We start from the raw sequence: 22,550 nt of genomic DNA, 5'->3' as shown, positions 1-22,550 counted from the left end.
TTTCTATATTCCTACTGAGTTAAAGAGTAACTTTAACTCTATTGGTCCATTTAGTGATGCATTTTCACAAGTATTGCCCCTTAAGTGCATTTTTAAAAGTGGAGCCAAATGACCTCGGCTTGTTAACCTGTACTTACCAGTTGTTGATATGTCAAATTTTAAGCCGGAAAGAAGAACAAATAATTTTTTAGAGTCACAGCATTTTTTTTTTTGCCATAACTTCTCTGTTTTTCTGTGGTCTAGAGTAAATAGATGTACCTAATAGTGCAAATATATCGGCAAATCATTGAATAAGTGGATATTAATCCGAGCTTTTCAGTGGTTTTTAATTTCTAGCTTTGGCTTTTTAGTTCTTTTTGTTTTGTTTGGTCTCTCGCAGTTAGTTTTTTTCTTCCTTTTTTTCCTACATTTATTTTAAGTTTCAATAGTACAGTGAAGATCGTTTAGTGGACACTTCTGTCAATGTATATTAGTTATGTGCCAATGTTGAGCGCTGGTAGTATAGTTGCTGGAAACATGTGTGAGTTGTTTTATTTGTTTGTTACTTTTACTACTTGTGGCCATGGCCCGTGTGGTTTTGAAGCATTAAATATGCCAAAACCGAGGCGTCCGAAGACATAAAAAAGAAATAAAGTAAAACGAAATAGGTATTAAATAGTTTAATTAAAGCATTTACAAAATAACAACAACGTATTATTTACAAAACAATTAAATAAGGGCATCGGTTGAAATTTTTCCAGGGAGGAGGGGCGAAAAGTTTTCCAGGAAAGTATCACGATCTGAAAGTTGGACAACTTTGTACCTGTTGTGTATTTTTAGATTCCCCAATCTACCTGCCTTTTGCCACCCTATCCCCCGTGGGCACCGGTGAAATAAAACCTAACGAAGCATTTACTTCAACTTATTAGCTTTAGCGCTCCGATTTCTTAAGTACATTGTGATATAAAACTGCGAAAACATAATCAACATTAAAAATGAAAAACTACATAACACACCAGCAATGACCTTGGGAAAGTCACAATCCTTGTAGATAAAAACTTGCGCAGCATGAAAGAACACAATGACGAATTGTATGAGCTGCATTTGTGTTATGTAGCTTTTCCACCATAAATACTTCTGCACAGATGGACCTAGTGCAGCCAGAAAATAGTAAGTATACATAACAACGTGAACTAGGCTATTTAAAACACCAAAAAAGGTCCCTTGACCTCCCGGGGTTGTCCTCATACCAAATCCAACAATTATTGGCATGCCGGCGTGGTGAACAAGGTGGAGTAGGGTGATTTGATTTGTTTTCTTTCTAAGAACGAAAAAAAATGTATCAAAGAATTCGGTGTGCTTGGAGATGTAGTAAAGCCAAGATGCGCGAGCAATGGGGAGGCCTCGAACTGAATAATCCATGGGTTCACATTTCAGGCTATAACCACTCAACAATCCATTGCTTAATAACTAAAAATAAAAGAAAATGAATGAAATACAGAAAATTGTATCCACATTTAAATGAAATTACCTACATAGCGTTTGGGTGACTTTTATGATAAAGTTTTTAACTTTTATCTTCACAACGTGTAATTTTTTTATTTATTGTTTTTAAACAAAATATTGCTTATTCAACCTCTATAGAGTATAAAAAATTTACATGTCAGAATATAGGCATTTGTCTCACAATATTTATTTAGGAGGAGGCACAGATTGGAGAAAAAAAAGACAAAAATAAGTAAATTACATGGAAATATGTAAGAACAATCATGAAAATTTCAAGATTCCATGAGGGGGGGGGGACAAAGGTCAAAACTCTTTTGCGCACATGCCTGTCAGAACAATACGGAAGTTTTCCATGTCGTAGGTAGATAACCAGGTGCATACAAGATTTTCTTTGGAGGAAAGAGACGTTTTGAGGGCGGAAACAACCTTAAAATTAATAAGAAATAGAAGAATTGCACCAAAAACAGAAGGAATTATACGGAAAACGACGAAAATTGGAATAAATGGGACGAAGCCCTCCCCCGTCCTTTAAGAACCTGGTTGTAGCTACAAAGGAAATCAGTTGTTCAAGCAGTTTCTGTAAGTAGGAAAAAAGTTGAATGAACAAAAGGTGTTTTTACAAGGAAGGAATGTAAATAACCAGGCGTATATGCAGGAAGCTGCTTTTTTTAGGAGAGCAGACTTGACTGAGAGCAGAGCTTTAAAAAGTGGCGACAAATAGGAGAATTGTATGGAAAATGGTTTTTTAGATTTTGTGGATTATTGGATCCCAGACTCTTCTCACTGTAAGAACCTGGTTGCAATTGCAATGCGGTTCGATTACTCGAGCCTTGTCCACACGAGAAAAGTTTGAGCGCAAAATGTGAGCTTCTCAGGCAAATATGTATATAACCAACGCGTATACTGGAATTCCTTTAAGGGAAGCGACATTTTAGGGCGTGGAGACAACTTTAAAAAGTGAAAAAAGGAAAAGTTACCACATAAAATATAAGACATTGGAAAAAATCCAAGATTCGGGCGGGAACAACAATGTAATTCATTTAGATAGATAGGTAGATACTTTATTTAATATACTTAAAAAAACATTAGCCCTCAACAAAGAGCAGAGCTCGTAAGGAGCAGTTGTTCAAACCTTTTCAAGTCTGGACATAAGAATCACCAGAAAACCGATTTATCTCTTAAGAACAATTTCAAATTGAAAAGACTGACTCAAAAATAAAAAATGGAACCAATTAAACACATTGATTCAAACCGACATAAATTCGCTTTCCAAGTCTGGCCTCACCACCTCACCTCACGCACCAGGTCTGGCCTCAAAGTTTCCTACTTTAGCGTTCTCATTGAAACAAATCTATTTAGCTTCTTTGACGTTCAGTCACAGTAGCGACAGTTGCATATAGATATTTGTTGTTTTATTTCTTGGATTTGGATTTTATTTGATTCTAGGTTATTTTAGTTTCAATCTTTGTTTTCTTAGCGTTGAAGATATCTTGTTTCTTATAGGCGAAATACCCGCGTCACTTTAGTCTTGTCTTTTCTTTCGTAGTCCCCTTTGGTTTCTTCATCGTGAGATTTCTCTCTCCTTGTTTTTGCCATGGCTGCCCAGTTCCACTTTCTATCTTTCATCTGCTGAGCTTTATATGCCATAATCCAACATTTTCTGTTTCTTCTGCATAGGCACGTACGGATCTTAAGTAGTGTCTACACACATAGAGAATATTTTACGTTTCAACAGTTTTATTCCACAGGTTTTTCAATAGTTTTTCTACAATTCAGCTTTAAATTTGTAGCATAATTTGCTGCTAAATAATGTTTTGTCCTTCAGTTTCTTACGTCACTGAATACGTTGATGACAACGACTGAGAAACTTTAAGCTGTTTTTTTTTTCTGGATACTCGTGCACGTTGGTGGTTAAAAAAGAAAAAGCGGTCACAGAGAAATTGTGCATTTTCTATACAATGTACGTTTGACCAAAAAGAAAAAGAAAAGTCACTCAGTGTTGAAAGAAAGTGTGCTGCAGTCCCATTGGTTGTTTTTTTTTTGTGACACATTTTCTTTATCCAATGTACCTTGAACGAATTTCAGAACGAAAAGTCAAATAATATCACCTTTTTATATCCGTTGTTGCATTTACTGATTTTTGATATGTAAAATTTTGAGCCAGTAAGAAGAACGCAGAAACCGATTTTTTTTATCCTTTGTTGCATTTACCCATCTTTTATATGTCACATTTTGAGCCAGCAAAAAGAACACAGAAGCCTTTTTGTTTTTTTAAAATGAAATTTCGAGTAAGTAAAAAGAACGAAAAATTTTTCACTTATATTTTTACAAGTAAATTCTCTATTTCAGTATTGTGCCGAATCAGGCACGTACGCATGAATTTATTTTGGAGGGGGGGGCCAAAACCATCGAAACAGCAGATATAAAGTAGCACTTTTTTATAGTAACTAGATAAATGCAAAAAGCACGTATATCGGAAAATACAGATTAACTTTAATCAGTAGTATTGTAGCGAATGGGGGAAGGAGACTGAGGCCTCAAAAGTACGTTTTAGACTCAGGTTATGTTCATAGCGATTTAGAACCAGTGATTAATCTATTATATCCCACTGAAAGGGAAATTTTAGGGTTAATAGTGCAATAGGGGTGCTGTGGGGGTAATTCTTCTATTGCAAAAACGTCGATTTTAATGAAAAATGATAGTTTCCAAAATTGATCCATTAAAAGCTGTACTTTATCCTGAAAACGCCATAATATCAAGGATAATTCTATTTTGCTGTGGAAAGCAAACTCTTTTTACAAAACAAAATAACAGTACAATCGCTAATTACTTCAAAGAGGGTAAAAAGTTAGACAGAAAATGGGTTAATAATTGGGCAGTGACTTGATCAGATAATTGCATGCTGTAAAATCCCAAAAAAAAGCTTCATACATGTATCTAGATTCTTAAAAAAATGTCCTACTTTTGCCAGAAATCCCAAGAAGCCATGGGGAAATTAAACATTTCGAAAAAATTCGGGGGGGGGCCGAAGGCCCCTTCCCTGCGTACGTGCCAGTGCCGAATATTCAACTCAAAAAACTTCTATTTCATATTCAGATTTTACTTGTTTATGTAATACTAAGCTCTTGGATAGACTTAGTTCAAACCACCATTTCTTACTCTTCTAGTCTTACTCAAATCATTTTCAACAGACCTATTATAAAACCTCTTGGGTTCACGCCATCATTCCATAAATACTAAAACCTGCCACATATAACAGCTTTCTAATGGGGAATATATTTGTGGAATTTTGAAAGACTAGCGCTTTGTAGAAAACTAAGCTTGGTTGAGTTGTTCAAGAGAATTTAAATTGCATGTTGAAAGTTATTATTGTCATTGCCAGCGAAAAGCTGTTGAGAGACTTATAAATTAGTCTAATATTTGCTTCAGGCTAATTAATGACAATTCTGCTCTAGAATCCCGTGTTTTCTGTCGGCTTTGTGTTTTCAGTGAAGCAATAGTTTTTAATATATGTAACCTTTAAGATATGATTTTATTGCAAAAGCCTCTAGGTCATACAAAAAAAAAACAGACTGAAAGAAAAACACAACTTCTATACCCCTCCACAAAACAAACACAATGAGAGGAACATTTTTACCGACAACAACAACCTACCTCAATTTTTGGCGGTATTTTGCACCTACAAATTAGTTGGCAATCAGACAAGCCAAACTTAATTTAATTAATTCATACAACATGTTTGGCTGACCTTCACAATGAAAAAACCTAACACCACATGATTTTTGGGTAGTTTCTCCATTGACTTTCATTGCTAAACTTTCATTTTCTCCTTTTAAACGGGTTTTTCCTGACTGATTAATCGTTTGATCAGCCGTTCGCAGTATATAGGTTTACCAATTGGGTATGAATTTTTGCTCTTTTTGTATTTCTGCTTTTACTCGTTTTTGCTAAATATTATTTTCTGAGCAACTTGCTACACATTGTTTTGTGGACTGTTTTGTGGAGCCTAACTATTAATGAGAAAACAAATTCTGGACCAAAGACTTCTAAGCATAAAAACAGATATTATAACACTCGAATGAATAAAATGTGCTCTCTGAATGTATATCTTGCCTTAGCAACAAACATGTTCACCAATTCAAGAAAAAAAAAAAAATATGTCAAATTCAACACAGAAGTCGCCAACTATATTTTTGTAAACGAACAAATTTTGAGGTTTTATTCTTAGGATTATTTAAGCTAACAATAGAAATTCATCAAGCTTCCTTCAACGGTATTTCACTTTTCAGAGAAAGTAACTAGTAACTTTTTAAGAACTTTTTTTTTTTCAGCGGAAACATGTTAATAATAAAAACTTGCCACGAACTATTTTTGTCGTGATAATGGAACCACGCCTTCTGCTACGACTTCCATATACTTTCAATTTCCTTACTATCAACTGAAAAGTAAGGAGCTACGTAAAACCTTATAACAAACAGAAATTAGTACATTTATGAAAGGGGTTGCCTCCTCCTCAAGACCTCAATATTTGCGCTAAAGTTTTTTTTTAAGAATTTGAAAACACACCTCCAGAATTTTAAAACAAAGCTTTAGAATTTTAAAACAAACTATTCTAATGAAATGGACATTGTGTTTCAGGAATCGTTCTCAAAGAATTAGGACAAAAAGTCAAAACTTTAGCGTAAAGAGCAAGGTCTTATTTAAAACAAAGCTTATTATTCTAATTAAACAGCGATTGTGTTTCAGGAATCGTTCTTACAGAATTAAGACAAAAAGCCAAACCTGTAGCGTAAAGAGCAAGGTCTTGTGGAAGGGGAAACTCCTTTCATATACGTAATAATTTCTGTTCGCTTTAATTCCCGAGACTGCCATCCCCTTGTCCCCTAGCTACGTCTCTGCATAGCCACAATAAGAGAAATAAGAAAAAAAAGTTAGAACATCCCATTGAATCCACCACTCTGGCTCAAATTTTCCTTCTCTTGTCTTTTTATCATTTTATAAATGCTTATCCAACAGTAATTATGAATAATAGATGATTTTAATTAAAACAGTATTAATTATAATAACAGCAATAAATATGTATTTTTTTCCTAAGTATTCACCCAACAACAAAATGTTTTCCAGCACTTTCACCTCAAACAAAACTACTTATATTAAACTTAACAGCATCACCGTATCAACATATTTTAGGGGAACAGTAGAGGAAGGGGGCAGAAAAACAAATAATTAATAAGACACCTTTACCAAGGCTGAATCTTTGCATATTTTTTTTTTTACGGAATTAGTGTATCGCTTCTTATAACGTTGAGGTATAATATCCTTCCTTAACGTTGAGGTATAATATATAATCCTTGCCGTCCTGTCACAATTAAAATGGTTAGTAATCAAACATTCCGTGGTAACGAACGGTAGTAAGGAGCGACCCGGCTAAATAGTAACCGCAACTCTAAAAAATGGAATTTTGATACCAATAGTTTCATGAAAAGAATCGCATTTTAATGCTGATTTTAAAAATATAAGTTTCATCAAGATCAGTTATACCCACAAAAGTTACGAGCCTAAGGAAATTTGCCTCATTATAGAAAATAGGGGAACCCCCCCCCCCATAAAAGTCATACAATATTAACGAAAATCACACCATCAGATTCAGCGTATCGGAGAACCTCATTGTAGAAGTTTCAAGCTCCTATCTAAAAAAATGTGGAATTTCGCATTTTTTTGCCAGAAGACAGATCACGGATGCGTGTTTATTTGTTTTTTTTTCCAGGGGTGATCGTATCGACTGAGTGTTCCTAGAATGTTTCGAGAGGGCTCATTCTAACGAAAATTAAAAGTTCTAGTGCCCTTTTTAAGTGGCCGAAAAATTGGAGGGCGTCCAGAAATTAAATATAAAAAAACAAGTTTTTAAATGAAAGTAAGGAGCAACATTAAAACTTAAAACGAACAGAAATTACTCCGTGTATGAAAGGGGGTTTTCCTCCTCAACGCATCGCTCTTTACGCTAAAGTTTCTTACTGTTTTAAAAAGTAGAGTTAAGAGGAAGAGTCAAACTTTAGCGCAAAGAGCGAGGCGTTGACTCAGAAGTAACTCAGAGTCACTTCTGAGTTAATGTGCACACAAGACTGTATGCAGAAGAAGGGGTAGGAGGTTTGACCCCCACTCCCCCCAGAAATTTTTATTCCGACTCGTAAAAACATAACAAAACTGAGTACAAACAAATTTTTGATGCATTTTTTTGTAACCCCACCCCCCTAAAAAATCCTGGATACGGCCTTATGTGCACCCTTGAAAAAAAAATTTCAAAAAAACAACAACTTCTAAACCACCGTGACGGACTATGAGATCCTGTACCCCAAACGAAGTCTTTTACAGCCTGTACATTTGCAGAAATAATATTTGCTTTCTGCGAGCGAAAGGGCACAAAGTAACTGGTAGTGTTTGTAGTGTTTAATTTTTTTTTATTAGGTTTAATGCCTTAATTACAAGCTGCTATTAAGTTACTTTTAGCAACCCGATGAAACTTTAAAATGTATTTACTTACCGCCCAGAAAAGATATGAGCTGAATAAGATTTGACAAATATTATAAAGTTGAAGAATTCCTCGGAGTTCAAAAGGCTTTCTATCTTGCATAAACTTTGGCCCAAAATACTTCACAATCGCCAAATATCCAATTACTAGCATTATATTGTAATGATAATTTCCAACTAGGGGCCAGTCTTGCACCAAGGGATCTAAAACAATATATACATACAGTTATCCTACAGTTATTGTTTAGTTAACTATATATATTAAAATTATATTAAAATATATATTAAATATCTTAGACATAAACATATATATATATGTATATATATATATATATATATATATATATATATATATATATATATATATATATATATATATATATATATATATATATATATATATTAGAAATATATTAAAATATAAATAATTAACAAATACTAAGTAGAAACAATAAGGAAAATCTTTTCAAGACAGTGGAATTCATTTCTGTGAATATTTCGGCCCTATGTCCAAGGGCCGTCTTCAGCACAATACGAGAACAAGAGAGAAAATATGTATATATAAATAGACTTACATAAAATTGTGAAAATTAAAACTAAATAATGTTTTTTAAAAACTTTTTTAAAAACAGCCCTAGCATCCTTACTTGTGATTAAGTGCAATTTCTCAGAGCCAACCTTGCTTTTTTAGCAGCCTGTCTCAAAGGCCTTTTCGTAGCTGGTTCAATACTATTATAAATCGGTTTCAAAACTGATATTTAAAACCGGATTTAAAACCAATAGACATGTTTTAAAAAATAATAATTTAATGCCCAATTTTCAAGGTTCTCGACATAAATATTTGCCTTATATTATATATTGCCTTATATTGGGGTCCTTTAATGGATGACGTAATTTCACTTTGGAATTATGGGGAAGCTGAACTTCGGGGCTTCTTAGATCATCTTAACACTTATGACCGAAATTTGCAGTTCACCCTAGAAGTTGAAATTGAAAATAAACTACCGTTTTTAGATGTGTTAATTATTCGTAATGCTGATCAACTGAATTTTTAATCTATCGAAAGCCAACACAAAACAATAGATATCTTCACTTTAATTCAAATCACCCCCCCCCCCACACAAGTTAAAAGAGCAGTTGCAACTTCCCTCATTGATCGTGCCCTGAATATTTGCTCCGATTCATATATAAATGCAGAAATAAACTTTATCAGAGATATTCTTTTTGGTAATGGATACCCCATTCCTTTTGCCAATAAAATAATTAGCCGTAGAATAAAAAGACATTCTTGTAAAATCGAAGAAGATATTTCACAATGTGAGGCTACTGATAAGCCCTCAAATATTGTTTATCTTCCGTTTATCCCAAAAATCACAACAGAATTAAAGAATATTTGCACAAAAAATAATCTGTACGTAGTTTTTACTAATAATTTTAAAATCATTAATTTCTTAAATTCCGGTAAAGATAAGGCCCCAGTTACTCGTCAAAGAGGGGTCTACCAAATACCCTGTGATTGTGGAAATTACTATGTCGGCAGGACCCATCAGAATCTAGAAAAACGGTTACAACAGCAAAAAAAAAAGACATAGACAAGGCATTAATTTCAAATAGTTCCAACAACTTTGATTCTGCTATAGGTTGGCATATATTTAATAATCCGTCCCACACGATACTTTTTGAAAAATCTTCACTCATCAGTAATGATTTGGGGATAAAACAGGTGGTCCGAGAATCAATCGAAATTAGTCTCAAAATAAATAATAATATTTCTTTGAACAGGGACTTAGGGGAATACTCACTAAATTCTTTATACTCAAACTTAATTAAAAATGATCTAACAAAATAATTTACTAAACCAATTTATAATAGTATTGAACCAGCTACGAAAACGCCTTTGAGACAGGCTGCTAAGAAAGCAAGGTTGGCTCTGAGAAATTGCACTTAATCACTTTGTTCTCTTTAGTTTGAATGAATTTATATTCTCATTTCATTCTTTTTGTCAGTCCTGGTTGAACTTCGTTGAAGCAAGGATGCTATGGCTGTTTTTAAAAGAGTTTTTAAAAAACATTATTTAGTTTTAATTCTCACAATTCAAATGTAAGTTTATTTATATATACATATTTTCTCTCTTGTTCTCGTATTGTGCTGAAGACGGCCCTTAGACATAGGGCCGAAATATTCACAGAACTGATTTCCACTATCTTGAAAATATTTTCCCTAATGTCTCTACTTTGTATTTGTTTGTTATGGAAAGGCAGTGTGGTCTTCGTCGCTATTTTTATAAATAATTATATATATATATATATATATATATATATATATATATATATATATATATATATATATATATATATATATATATATATATATATATATATATATATATATATATATATATATATATATATATATATAGAAATGTTTCAAATATATCAAAATATTAAACATTAGAAATATAGTTTAGTAAAAATATATCCTATATGTATTGTTTAGTTTTTCCTTTAAGGGAATGGCAAGGACCAAAATTTTACACTAAAGGACCAAGAACGAAGAGCCCCTCTGTACTATTAAAGTTCACATTTTGATGCGTTTTTAGCTTTACAGCCTAAGGAGAGGGGGCTTCTCTCTCGTAATAATTGTATTATGTGCTTAATCTACGTTTTTTTCACACTTGGGTCGTTCCAGTTCTTATTAGAGAGCTCTCAGCGTTATGTCATTGACATCCTTTTGGATGTCAATGAAACATTGAGCATCAATGCTAGTGATGATGCTGATGCAATATTGCTTAAAATATATCCGTTTGAGTTTTGGACTTAAAGGCCAAAACTTATTTCTTTGTGAATATAATTTATTTCAGGTCTGTTTCATATTTTATAAATTTTTAAATTTTAAAGAGGAAAATGGTACTTTAAGTAAATCAAATAAAATATTAGTCAAATTCATAGATCCCATAAGCACTGGCGTAATTTCGCCAGAATCCGGAGGGGAGGCAAAGTTGGATCCAATTTTCTCAAATCAAGTAAAAATAACTTGAAAAATGAACAATAGAGTCCCTTATAGGCAAAGATATACCAAAGAAAACTGACCCTTGTCTGTGAATGCTTATATTACACAGGCTTATTTCAGTTTTGACAAGATTTTGAAGAAATTTTATTTCGGCTGAAGAGGGGGGAAATCGGGGTCTAGAAGGGGCAGCATACCACCCCGCCCCATAGCAAATTACGTCCCTGCTCATAAGTTAATCACAAAGTGAATATATCCCTCTCACAAAATTCATCTTGTACTTTAATTTTCCTCTGGTAAAAAATTCGACATAGATACCTTCCTTACCTAGCCCCACCTTATATGTTGCGCCCTGGTTTACACTAGTAAACACGAGAGAACTCCGTTTGGAGGTTGACGCTCTATATTGCACTACCTGTGGCAGTTTATTTTTCAAGAAAGGAGAAGGGTATCAGAAAAAAAAACAGTTTTTATGCTAGATTTTATAAATCTGGGAATAGGGGTACTTTAGACAGATTTCAGGTGGACACTCCCACCTATAAGCAGACACAACATAATATGATGTTCCCATACTATATAGTAAAACATTGAGTTTGGCAATGCTGTTCATTTTTAAAATTTAAAACACATAAAAATCCGTTGATTCCCAAAAACAGCTACATCTTCAAAGAAAAGCTACACCTTCTTAACCTATTTGGTGCCATATTATTAGCTGATTTTTCGCTGATTTTCACCCACGTTCCTTTTTTGTTTAAATTTCAAACAAATAACATTCCGTTTATTCCCAAAGACAGCAAAATCTTCCAAGAAAAGCTACACCTTCTTAATCTATTTGGTGCCATGTTTTTAGCTGATTTTCTGCTGATTTTCACCTATGTTTCTTTTTTATTTGAACTGGCACCTGCTAACACATAAAACAGCTTAAATCATTTGATGATATTTTTCGTCAAAAATTGAATTTCCACTTCGTTCTATTCTCGTCGTTGTGTGAGTTTCCATGTAACCAATTCAAAATAAAGCTGATTTCTTTTTACTGTCCTAGGTCCTGCAAGTTATTCGGATGAAGGCGTAGTTGCGAGGGCACTTTTATCAAGCACAATCAGTTTTCCTCTCTTTGAAACACTAGAGTTAACAAGGTCATGTCAAGTTTAGACACGAATTATGAAAAAAAAATCACAGATTGTCATTGCTAGGTTGAAAAACAACCTCGGCGTCATTTCAAAAAAGAATTGGGCCTATGCTTTCCTACTAATCGGGTAAGTTTTAGGGTAAAGAGCTTATTGCTAGGGCTGTATCCAGAACGTTTACAAAGTTTGACCCCTCCTCCCAAAAAAGAATGTTTGTCTGACTCGTAAAAAGTATCAAAAATACATGTAAACAAATTTTTATTCCGTTTTTTAAAGTCTTTTTTAACCCCCCTTAAACAAAATCCCGTATACCTCCTCGCCTATTGCATAGAATATTTTTATTCTACTAACAACGTATGTCACGCAAGTGGCCACCGTTTTTCTCATAACAAAGCTATAAAAACTCTAAGAGAGCAAAAATTTTGTTCAGTAATTGATTATAGTGAGTGACGAGGTATTTTTCATTCAGAAGGTTTTTAATACTATCAACTAAAGGGTATGGAAAATACATGACAATTATATTTTCAATTCACTCGCGCAAATATAACTTGCTAAAATTCCCGGTTGGGTTTTCCATATTCCTCTATTGATTTTTCAACTTTTAAGCTAGGTTTCAACAGAAGGGAGCAAATTTTGCGATGGGGAACGACTAAACGACGTTGCTACATTGATTCCGGTTGGTATGTTTGATTGAAACTGAAAATCACCCCAAGACACACTAAAAAATTTCTATTAAAAAAAAACTTAAATACCTCTTCTGTAGGCTGTCACGCTTTTACCATTATTCCCAAATAACATTCTAAAACTATTTATTGTTCCTTCATTCAGCCATGTTTTCTTTATTGTATTTCTGTTTGGACTTCTACCTTTTCATCTGGCGGTTTTGGCCTCTCTTGCGCCCAGGGTAAAATCTTGATTAGCCTCCCGTCCCCTGTCTCCCCCAAAATTTGCATGCCAAATTTTTACAAATTTTATTTATTAACAAAATTATTTTCAATTTATCAATTATTATTAATGATTATCGTTTAATCTTTTTCATTTTTTTAATTAAGCAATTAATAATGTATTAATTATTTTCATTTAGTAATCTGCGCCCTTTAATTTATTTCAATAAGGATAAATTTAACCGAAAGTTTGTTTTCAGATTTGATCAAACATTTGAAAATAAGTCAGTGAGGATACATTTTAATAAAAATGTAGTCCATCAATTAAAATCTTTGCCGGGCTTCTGGATTTTTTTTTTTCTTTGGACCAACTACATATGTACCATGACTGGCATGTTGCCTTTGATTTTTTTGGGATATTTCTAACAAATTCCGGTTACTACAATTGGCTGCCAACTCATAGATCAGATTTTTCATGTGAAACTCGGCGAAATTTGAAAGTGTGTTTCAGAGTTAGTCATCCTGGGTCAAGGATCTGGAACTCAATTCCAGCTGACATTCGGGGGCATTCTGACGAACGATCGTTTCAATGGTTTTTGAAAAATTATCTGTAAATTAAATCCGCAGGGGAATCATTTTTTCTTTAGTTCTTAAATTCTTAAATTTTGATTCTTAAATTTAAATTACTGTTTTTTGTTGGATCACTTAGTTACGATGGCTTTTTTGTTTCTAATTTTCAGCACTCAAGTATACCACTAGATTTGTGCGCTGTCTTTAAAATTACATAACTATCTGTTTTTAAATAAAAATGTTCTAATAGATTATCTAAAATGAACAAAAATTTTAAATTTCATTGAAACTGTACATTCAATTGCACATCCTACGAATAGGAAGCAGTTATTTACATTCTTCTCGGCTGAAAAAACAAATTTTTGAACTCCGATTTGTCACGAAAGCGAACCAATTATTCATCCGTGAAGATATCCTTTTTTATCAGGTGACTAAAAAAACCGGATGCCGAAGCGTATTTCGACGCTCTTGAGAAACTAGTCATAGTTCTAACCTCGGTAGAAAAGAAGAATGCAGTGACTGAGTGTAACATCTCACTGTAAGATCTCAATTATTGAGATCTTAGTTCCTTCCAAGCCATTGGTAGCGGATAGGCGTCAACGAAGCTTGTGCGAGGCAGTGACGCTAACTAGGCAATTGAAAACGGAAAAAACCAATAAAGAAAAGACAAAAAAATTAAGTTCCCTGATTTCAGACTGAAACGGAATTTGATAAATAAGTAAAGATGAATATAATGCGATTTAACAAGGAAACACGTATGAGGAATTCATTTCTTTTAACCGTAAACTATTCCACATTGCTGACATGATTATAAGGAGACAAAGTTGCTGCATATTATTCCTAGCCATAATGTAGATCTGTCCATAGATCTAGGTCTACGAAGATCGGCGTAACAGCACTGAGCAAGATCCAACTCAACTCAACTTTATTAAAATCAAAAAATCAATACATGCATCCCTTTTACCACCCCCACAAAAGGCTCCACGGTCTGTTAACGCAGGGAAAAATATTACAATCATATATATCAAGATTCATAACACAAGATAAGAGAAATAAACACGGAGAGGAAAAAATAACAAAAAGAAAAACAGAAAAAGGCAAATAGTTATATAAAACCTTTTTCTCAATTATTTACATTCAATTGAACTGGCCAACTAGTATATATATTACTATTATTGCTTATATAAAAAAAGAATAAGACGAAAACTTAACTCAAATGACTTTTCATTAATCTTTTGAAGACCTCGATGGAGTGGCAATCTCTGATATTCTTCGGTAGGGAGTTCCAAACCCTACTACATGCGTATATAGGGCTAAAATCTGACCTCACGGCTTGTGTTCTAACAACCAATAAAACTTCAGAGTTACGAGTTCCGTGAAGATTTACACAAACTCGGGGTTGTAACAATTTCGAAAAACAAAATGGAAGTTGACCACGAAGATATTTATGAATAAAAATAGTACTAAATAGGAAATACTGTGGACGGAACCTAAGGAGAGAATTTGTTGACATACTATTTGTATCTGAAACTAACTGACGGGCCTTTTCATGAAGAAGAAAAAGTGGTTTTAATAGGGATGGGAAAGTACTCATCCAAACAATAGAGCGGTAATTTATACACGGCTGTAAGAGTGAATGATAAAGAAAATATACCTTAGCTTGCGTATCCTACCTAAGTTTCTCGACACTTTTAACCGGAGAAGGTTAATATGGTTCTTAAATGAAAGATTATCATCGACAATAACTCCTAGAAACCTGACAAACCTATTTTACGATCTAGAAATAATACCTTTAGAACTTGGAATAACATTAAAACCAGGAAATTGCAAGCCAATTCTAGAAAAACCAAAAATTGAAATTTGGGAACATTTAGAGGGAACAATTATTATTAATTTAGAGGGAACAATTATTAACATTATTGGGAACAATTCGTTCAAATCACTCATAAGCTCTGTCCATCAGCATTTGAAGCTTTATTACCAAATGTCTTTGACCCCCCCCCTCTGCACAAACAAGCGTACTATCATCAGCAAATGCAATCCATCTTTCGAACATAAACTTTGCGATTGACCAATCAGAGTGAAGATTAGAGCCTTTTTTTTAATTAGAAAGCATTTAGGATTGAAACACGAGCATTGTCATCTGCATGCTAAGTCTGATAAAGGATAAAACGTAGTAGACAATTCTGGGGTACAAATTATTTTATATAGACTTTTCAATCAATTTTTTGTAATAACAATCTTCCATTTCTTTAATATAAGTATCACGTTAAAATCAAGCAAAACATGTATTATTCATACATTTTGGCTGTTTTATGGACAGATGTGAATTGGGCATAAAGCCAAGAACTTACGGAGCGGAACTAGCGCAGATCCTTTATATCTTTGCCAATCTTCATCGAACTCATCGTATGAAGGCCTGCTTTCGTTGTGTGTTATGTTAAGCCAGTCATCCTCGTGGTCCAACGTGTAATCCATTTTGCTTTGAACTAAAATTAATCAGAAATAATAAATTAAATAGTTTGTCGTCTTACATTTTATTCACTAAAAAATTATTCGTTAACTAAAGAACTGTTTATTATTATTTTGATTTAAATTGCTATAATTTGTTATTGTCAATGATCAATACTTGTCCGTATGTTACATACAGGCCATGCATTCAGAGAGATTGGGGGGGCAAGGATTTTTTCCATTTTTAAAAAAATGACGATTATTTCTCCAACCTAGACGGCCATTTTTATTATTATTTTTGACTGTTTGCATGAAAATATCGAAATAAAGGCATTCTTCTAAATCTATCACATAAATTCTGCAAGTATGAAATTACGCCAAACAGAGAGGATTGATCTGTGCTTGACAAAACGGAGCTTAGGGCTCAATGAGCCCCGTGCTCTGTGCCACAGAGTAAGCGCAAGGACCTTTGTCGTCCAGAAAGCGTCGTTAGTTCTTAGACTAGCAAAAATTCTATAGAAAAGCAAAACAATAAAAACTGTGGTTTGAATTTATCCCTAATTAAGGACCAGCAGTCGGCACAAGGGACATTTTTGCCACATTTAATATGTGACAAAATCATTTTGAATAAAAAAATAAAATAATATGCTTATTTCCCAACTATTTAGTGAGTGTGAAAAGAGGATGCAGTGAGTATAAAAAAAAACTTCTATGTAACTAGAAAACCAAATAAGATAAGAGAAAACAGAGTGAACCAAAGCCATAATTTATATAAGAGAGAAAAAAATTTACATTTTATATAAGAGAGAAAAAATTAGAAAGAAACATTTGGAATTTTTAATCCTTATTGATGAACAGTTGTTTTTACAAAGATAAAATTCACGAAGCATATAAAATAAGTGTAAAAAAGCTGAAACTTACAAAAAAAAACTTTAGAGCTGTATAAAAAGTTGTGCTAGCTCCTGCGCGGAATTTGATTTATTTTTAGTTTCTCTTTTTACAAAATAATACAAAGTTAGAGACATTACTTATCTACAACCGATTATTGAGACATTGCAGAATTATAGGCATTACTGAGCAAATTATAGTCCATTACATTTCACAAAGTAATAGACAGTAAAACTGAAAAGTTGCGAGCAATTTCAGGGTTCTTCTTAGGTAGAAGAATTTTGAAAAACAATTAATATGAAAATTATTTTGAGCAAGTTAAGGAGCTGCGGTTTTCTTTGACTGTTACCTAAGCTACTTTTTCCAATATACATTTATGAAATGTTTTTAATTTTTACCAGAAAGAAATTTTAAATCGATTAATAATCTTTATCATTAGTCAATATTATCATTATCAATATTATCATTATCATTATCAATATCAATATTATCATTATCAATATCAATATTATCGTTATCATTATCAATATTATATCAAGATTATAAGCATGCAAATTAGAATCTAGCGAAGATTCGAAGTATTTCGATTCGAGTTAAGAGAAAGAGTCAAACTTTAGCGTAAAAAGCGGGGCATTGAGGAGGAAAAGCCCCTTTCATATACGGAGTAATTTCTGTTCGTTTTAAGTTTTAATGTCGCTCCTTACTTTCATTTAAAAAAACTTGTTTTTTTTTGTTTAATTGATATAGTTATATCAATAGTTATTTATTGATATAAATAGTTATAGTTATAGTTATTTATTGATATAAATTGATAATATTGATAGTTATTTATAAGTTCTAATAAATCTACCGACAGGGTTGTCAACTGTTCGGTTGATGAATGTGTCTCCTGAGCATCCAAAAACATGGCATATTTGGCTATAATGCGTCCGTCTCAATTAAAATCAAATATAATGAAACCGAAAACCATAGTAGACATTCATACAAAATGGCTTAGTATGAAAGCATGAAACTCGTATTACCGTGTATATCCCTTGTTTTGCAGAAAATCCTTGACTTACGACATATCTGGCAAAACCTGGATGCTAAAAAAACGACAAAAGGCAATACGTTGGTGAAAAGTCGGAAATTGTTTCTTTCTATGTCATTATTTACAAAATACATCTCATTTTCATCCTTTAACGTTCAAAATTTCTAAAAATTGTCATTTTTGCCCTTTTATGTCAATATGTCCTGACACTTGGGAATGTGTTCTTTTGAGACAAAATACACCCAGTTGGCAAGCCTGACTAATGGCCCTACTAACGAATCATTACAGCGCTAAGTCGCCTAAGGCCAACACGGCTATGCAACCTACGCACACTCATCGTCAAAAACACTTTCTCTGAGAATCATAAGTGCTGTTTATACACAGCTTAGATATATTGGTATATATAGCACAGATCTATGGATTTAACTCTGAAAGTTTCACTTATTTCCTGTTTTTGTACATTTTTACGTATTCTTGCTTTCTAATTGCGATGGGGTGGTGGGAGATTGCCAAGTCCTGCCATCTTGATTGTGCTTATAAGCGCCATACCCTTTTTTCGCATAAAGGCATTAGATGTGCTTTTCTATTTTTGACACAACAGTAGTGGGGTAATTTCGTCAAAACCTTGGGGGGGGGGCAAAGTTAGAGTCAATTTCCCAAATCAAATGAAAATGAAATATGAGATATACAGTACCAGAGTAGAATAGGCTTAAGGTTATGTGGATTGATGCAGATGCGTACGGGGCCGTTTGACTGGGAGGGGGAGGGACTTTAAATGGAATAGGTTAGATTTATCTATCATAGGGTTCTTAATTCAAACTGTAAAGAATAGGCTTAAGGATCTGTGGATGGATGCAGGCGCTTACGTGGCCGTTTGACTGGAAGGAGGGGAATTATAAAAACCGCAAAAGATATGTGAACCCAGCATTGAAACACTCGCGTCAATGCACGATGATTCGGAAGGGGGGGGGGGGGTAAATTGTTTGTTTTAATCTTAAGGAACACAATTTTGCTGTTTTTTAAGTTTTCCATTGAAAAAAAAACAACATTTTCCATGAAAAGCAAAAATTTTTTTTAAATTCTAGTTAATCGACTTCTTGCTATCTCAGAAAGGGTTTAGATTATGAAAATAAAACTTTCAGGGATGAATCTACAGACTAAAGTATGTCCCGGGAAGGTATTCTGAAGCAACTAACTCCACTCCTTCTCCCTCTGGAGGGTGCTAGACTTTTCTAAAAGTCTAAGGGGAAAGAGGGCAAATGCCTTCGACACATTGTAACGAAAATATTTTTAAAAACGAATAATTATTTTTGATTTGATAGTAAAAAATAACCTATCACTGTCATTTTTTAAAACTTCTTCTGTTTTTAATATATTTTCGTTTCAATTGCAGAAGTAAAAGCAATGTGTTCTTAGAAATTATTCACTGCCTCCCCCCTAAATTGAAACCACTGCAAAGTAATCATAAATACATTTGGGACCTAGGTGTTAACACATATTAAGCTTCCAATATTCTCTATGGTAGTACAGTCCAAAAGCCCCCCTCTCCCCTCCATATGATGTATATGACACGGAATCGCTTTTAGCACTTGCAACCTAATCAACATCCTTACCTTTAAACCCGTGAAATAAACCTTTCCCTTCCTGTTCCGTAACTAAACAACAACTAATCAGCAGATGAAATAATCAAATAAGTTTCGGGTAGATACGCGGACAGGTATTCTGTCAAGCGACGTTTTCAGCGGCAGGCTTATTCGCCGCTGTACTATAAATAATCAAGGTTAGTAGGGTAGATATGTTAAGCCTTTTGATAAAGAGCATAATATTAACATAAATTCGAGAGGGTTGTTGCGAATGTTCATGGAATATTGCATTTCCGGGTATTTCTTTGAAAAAATAAATAAATAATCAAAATTAGGTTTTCAGAAACTTGTATATATTACTGAGATAAAGTCATTTTAATGAATTTCCGTCACTTCTGTTTATCTAATAAAATTTTCCGATAAACATAGGCTAATATTGAGATGGTTAAGAAATAGGATACTCCAATACAATCCAGAACACACTCGAGAAGTTTGCTTATTGTTAAATATCTGGAAACTGGTTTCATAGCGACTAAGACAGATAATGGAGGACGGAATTTATTGGACAAGGGTAATTTAGACTATATATCTGCACATTTGGGGTGGGAGGGTTGGCGTAAGGTTATGTTTGGCTACTTTACCCGACCATCCCCCCTCATGTGCAAATATATAGCCAAAATTGTTTTATTATATAAACTAGGTATTATATATTAATTAGGATAAAGAACATCACATCTCGAATGTGTTCTGGATTGTACGGGAGTACCAGAAACACACATGTCCTTAGAATATTTCACCCCGAATTCAAATATAATATTTATTTGCGTCGAAAATAAACTTTACTTTTTTTTCTTCACATATAAAACCAAAACACATCTTCTAAAAAATGCTGCCGCACTAAGAAAAACTTTATAGTTTTGTAGACACACGGTAGTAACAAGTAATCATTTATATTCAATTACAAATCATGAATAACCATAAACAACTCTAACTTCAAATCAATCTCTCTCATTTAAACAAACAACATAATATTCAACACCCCTTCCCCAACAAAAAAACACTCAACACCCCAAAAATCGCCCTATAACACACTCCACAGACCCCTTCCCTGCCCTCCCACCTAAAGAAAAAAATTAAAACTAATTAGTTTCTAACAAATGATCTTTTAATGTTTTCTTAAATGAGAGCAGGTGTTCAGTCATCCTAATACTCACTGGCGACTTTTTCCAAATAAGAGGACCCATATATCTTACCGTAAATGCTGATCTAACTGTACCTGTTGACTCGATTGCTATATCATCACTATTTCTCATTTCATGATCATGCACTTGGCTATCCAAACAATAAAACTTCATAAAAATTGCAGGGACTAGATCATTCATACACTGATAAACAAATATAGAAGCTTGAAAATCTCTAATTTATCCAGCATTTAACAGATTCAGGGATTTATAACAAGCACTACCTTCATGGACCTCTATATTTACCATTAATCCTAATCACTTTATTCTGAAGAACTTGCACTCGCTTGTAATTAGTTAAAAAATGTTACTCCAGATAAAACAACCCTAAGCTATATACGGGTAAATTAATGAATAATAAAGTGTAAGAAGATCTTCTGTGGCAGGAAATGTTTACTAAATTGTATATTTCCATTTTATATACATATCTTCAATTGTAGAGGCAACGAATCTTCCATTATTTTGGTAAATCTTTAAGCTAAATCAATTTGAAAAAAGAGGGATTTACAAGAAAATTCAGTACATATCATCAAACCAAGGTCGTATCCCGGGAGGGGGTTCATTTTGAGCCCCCTTCCATCCGAAATGTTTGTCCGACTAGTAGAAACGTAACAAAAATGTATATAAATCAATTTTTGTTTTTGTGTAGCCTTCCAGAAAAAAAAAATATGGATAAGGCCCTGATTTGCACATTAGAGGGAAGAGATTAGTATCCATTTTCAAATGTTATATTTGGATTCAGGATGAAATTCTGATGTGAAAGTATGTCAGTTCCCTAGCTATCTGAAAATCAGAAAATTTATCTTAAAACTGCTGCTAGAAAAAAAAAAGAAAAATGGATAACTGACATGATTATTCTACAACATTTTGATATTAAAGCTGAAATTTCTCTGTAGCTGATAATTAATCCATATTTTCGGTTCCAAGAATTATTTTAAATAAAAATTTACTCTCATTCGAGTAGACCTAGTTTCACAGGTCTAAGCAGGCTAGTTAACCTTAAGCTGGAAGCCCTACTAGTGACATAATTCTTCTTTATTTATCTTCCCCTGCATTTTAAAGCGCATGAAAAGATATGCATGCAGTAGTTTTGGGTCAAACAGAGTTACTAAACGCTAGATAGAGTTTATGAATTTTTCGTCCCGCCACTAGCTAAAGTTTCAACTCCTTAAACTTTCAAAAAGAAGTTCTGGTATGAATTAAATTCCTCCTTCCTGTTAATTCATCAAAGAATCATTTGTTTTATAGAATGTTTTTTTCTCTTGGGGTCCGTTGTGATTCTCACTGTTGCTTCTCTTCTAACCACAGGCTTCGTTTACGATTGAATGTGCTCATCCTTTTCGCTTATCTTTTTTTTTTTACCAGCGCACTTGGTACAGAAGTTGGTGTAGAAACTTCGAAAGGGGCTCATTCAATTGAAAATTGAAAGGAATGGTGCCTTTTTTAATAGTCGAAAGTGGTTAGAGGGCAACCAGCCTTCCCTCACGTCCATCATATCCCCTAACACATTCTATCAAAATCTCGAGGTAGTTATTTTGTTAAACGTTGTGGGAAGGTCCGAGTCCGGAGGTGTTTTTAATTAAATTACGTGATTAATACCAATTATTAGTAATAATTGGTAATAGTTTAGGCATAATTGGTGTCTTTGAGGATGAACCCCCCCCCACTCCCCTCATTGTCAAGAATTGACTAGGGTCATTGTCAATACAACATTGTTTGGCCATTATCAATGACGATAAGTCATTAATAAGGTTATT

At 33.6% G+C, this 22,550-nt stretch overlaps 1 protein-coding gene across 2 annotated transcripts; it reads right to left on the bottom strand.

Annotated features, from left to right (window-relative positions):
* Window positions 1–644: 644 nt before the first annotated feature.
* LOC136037327 (very long chain fatty acid elongase AAEL008004-like) lies at window positions 645–19,699 on the bottom strand. 2 transcript variants are annotated; one of them, XM_065719998.1, is made up of 4 exons: window positions 19,583–19,699; window positions 15,955–16,089; window positions 8,027–8,217; window positions 645–1,449 (listed from the first exon to the last, which is right to left on the bottom strand). In XM_065719998.1, the coding sequence occupies exons 2-4, from the start codon at window positions 16,076–16,078 to the stop codon at window positions 892–894; spliced, it is 873 nt and encodes a 290-aa protein (XP_065576070.1). In that variant the 5' UTR covers window positions 16,079–16,089; window positions 19,583–19,699; the 3' UTR covers window positions 645–891. The 2 variants fall into 2 exon arrangements, with proteins under 2 accessions (XP_065576070.1, XP_065576069.1); XM_065719997.1 differs by lacking the exon at window positions 19,583–19,699 and adding an exon at window positions 17,962–18,118.
* Window positions 19,700–22,550: the final 2,851 nt, after the last annotated feature.

This window comes from Artemia franciscana, chromosome 16, assembly GCF_032884065.1.
Source record: "Artemia franciscana chromosome 16, ASM3288406v1, whole genome shotgun sequence".
In the NCBI taxonomy this organism is placed as follows: domain Eukaryota; kingdom Metazoa; phylum Arthropoda; class Branchiopoda; order Anostraca; family Artemiidae; genus Artemia; species Artemia franciscana.
Note: the sequence above shows the minus strand (reverse complement) of the source record. Positions and strands in the feature narration are given on the sequence as shown.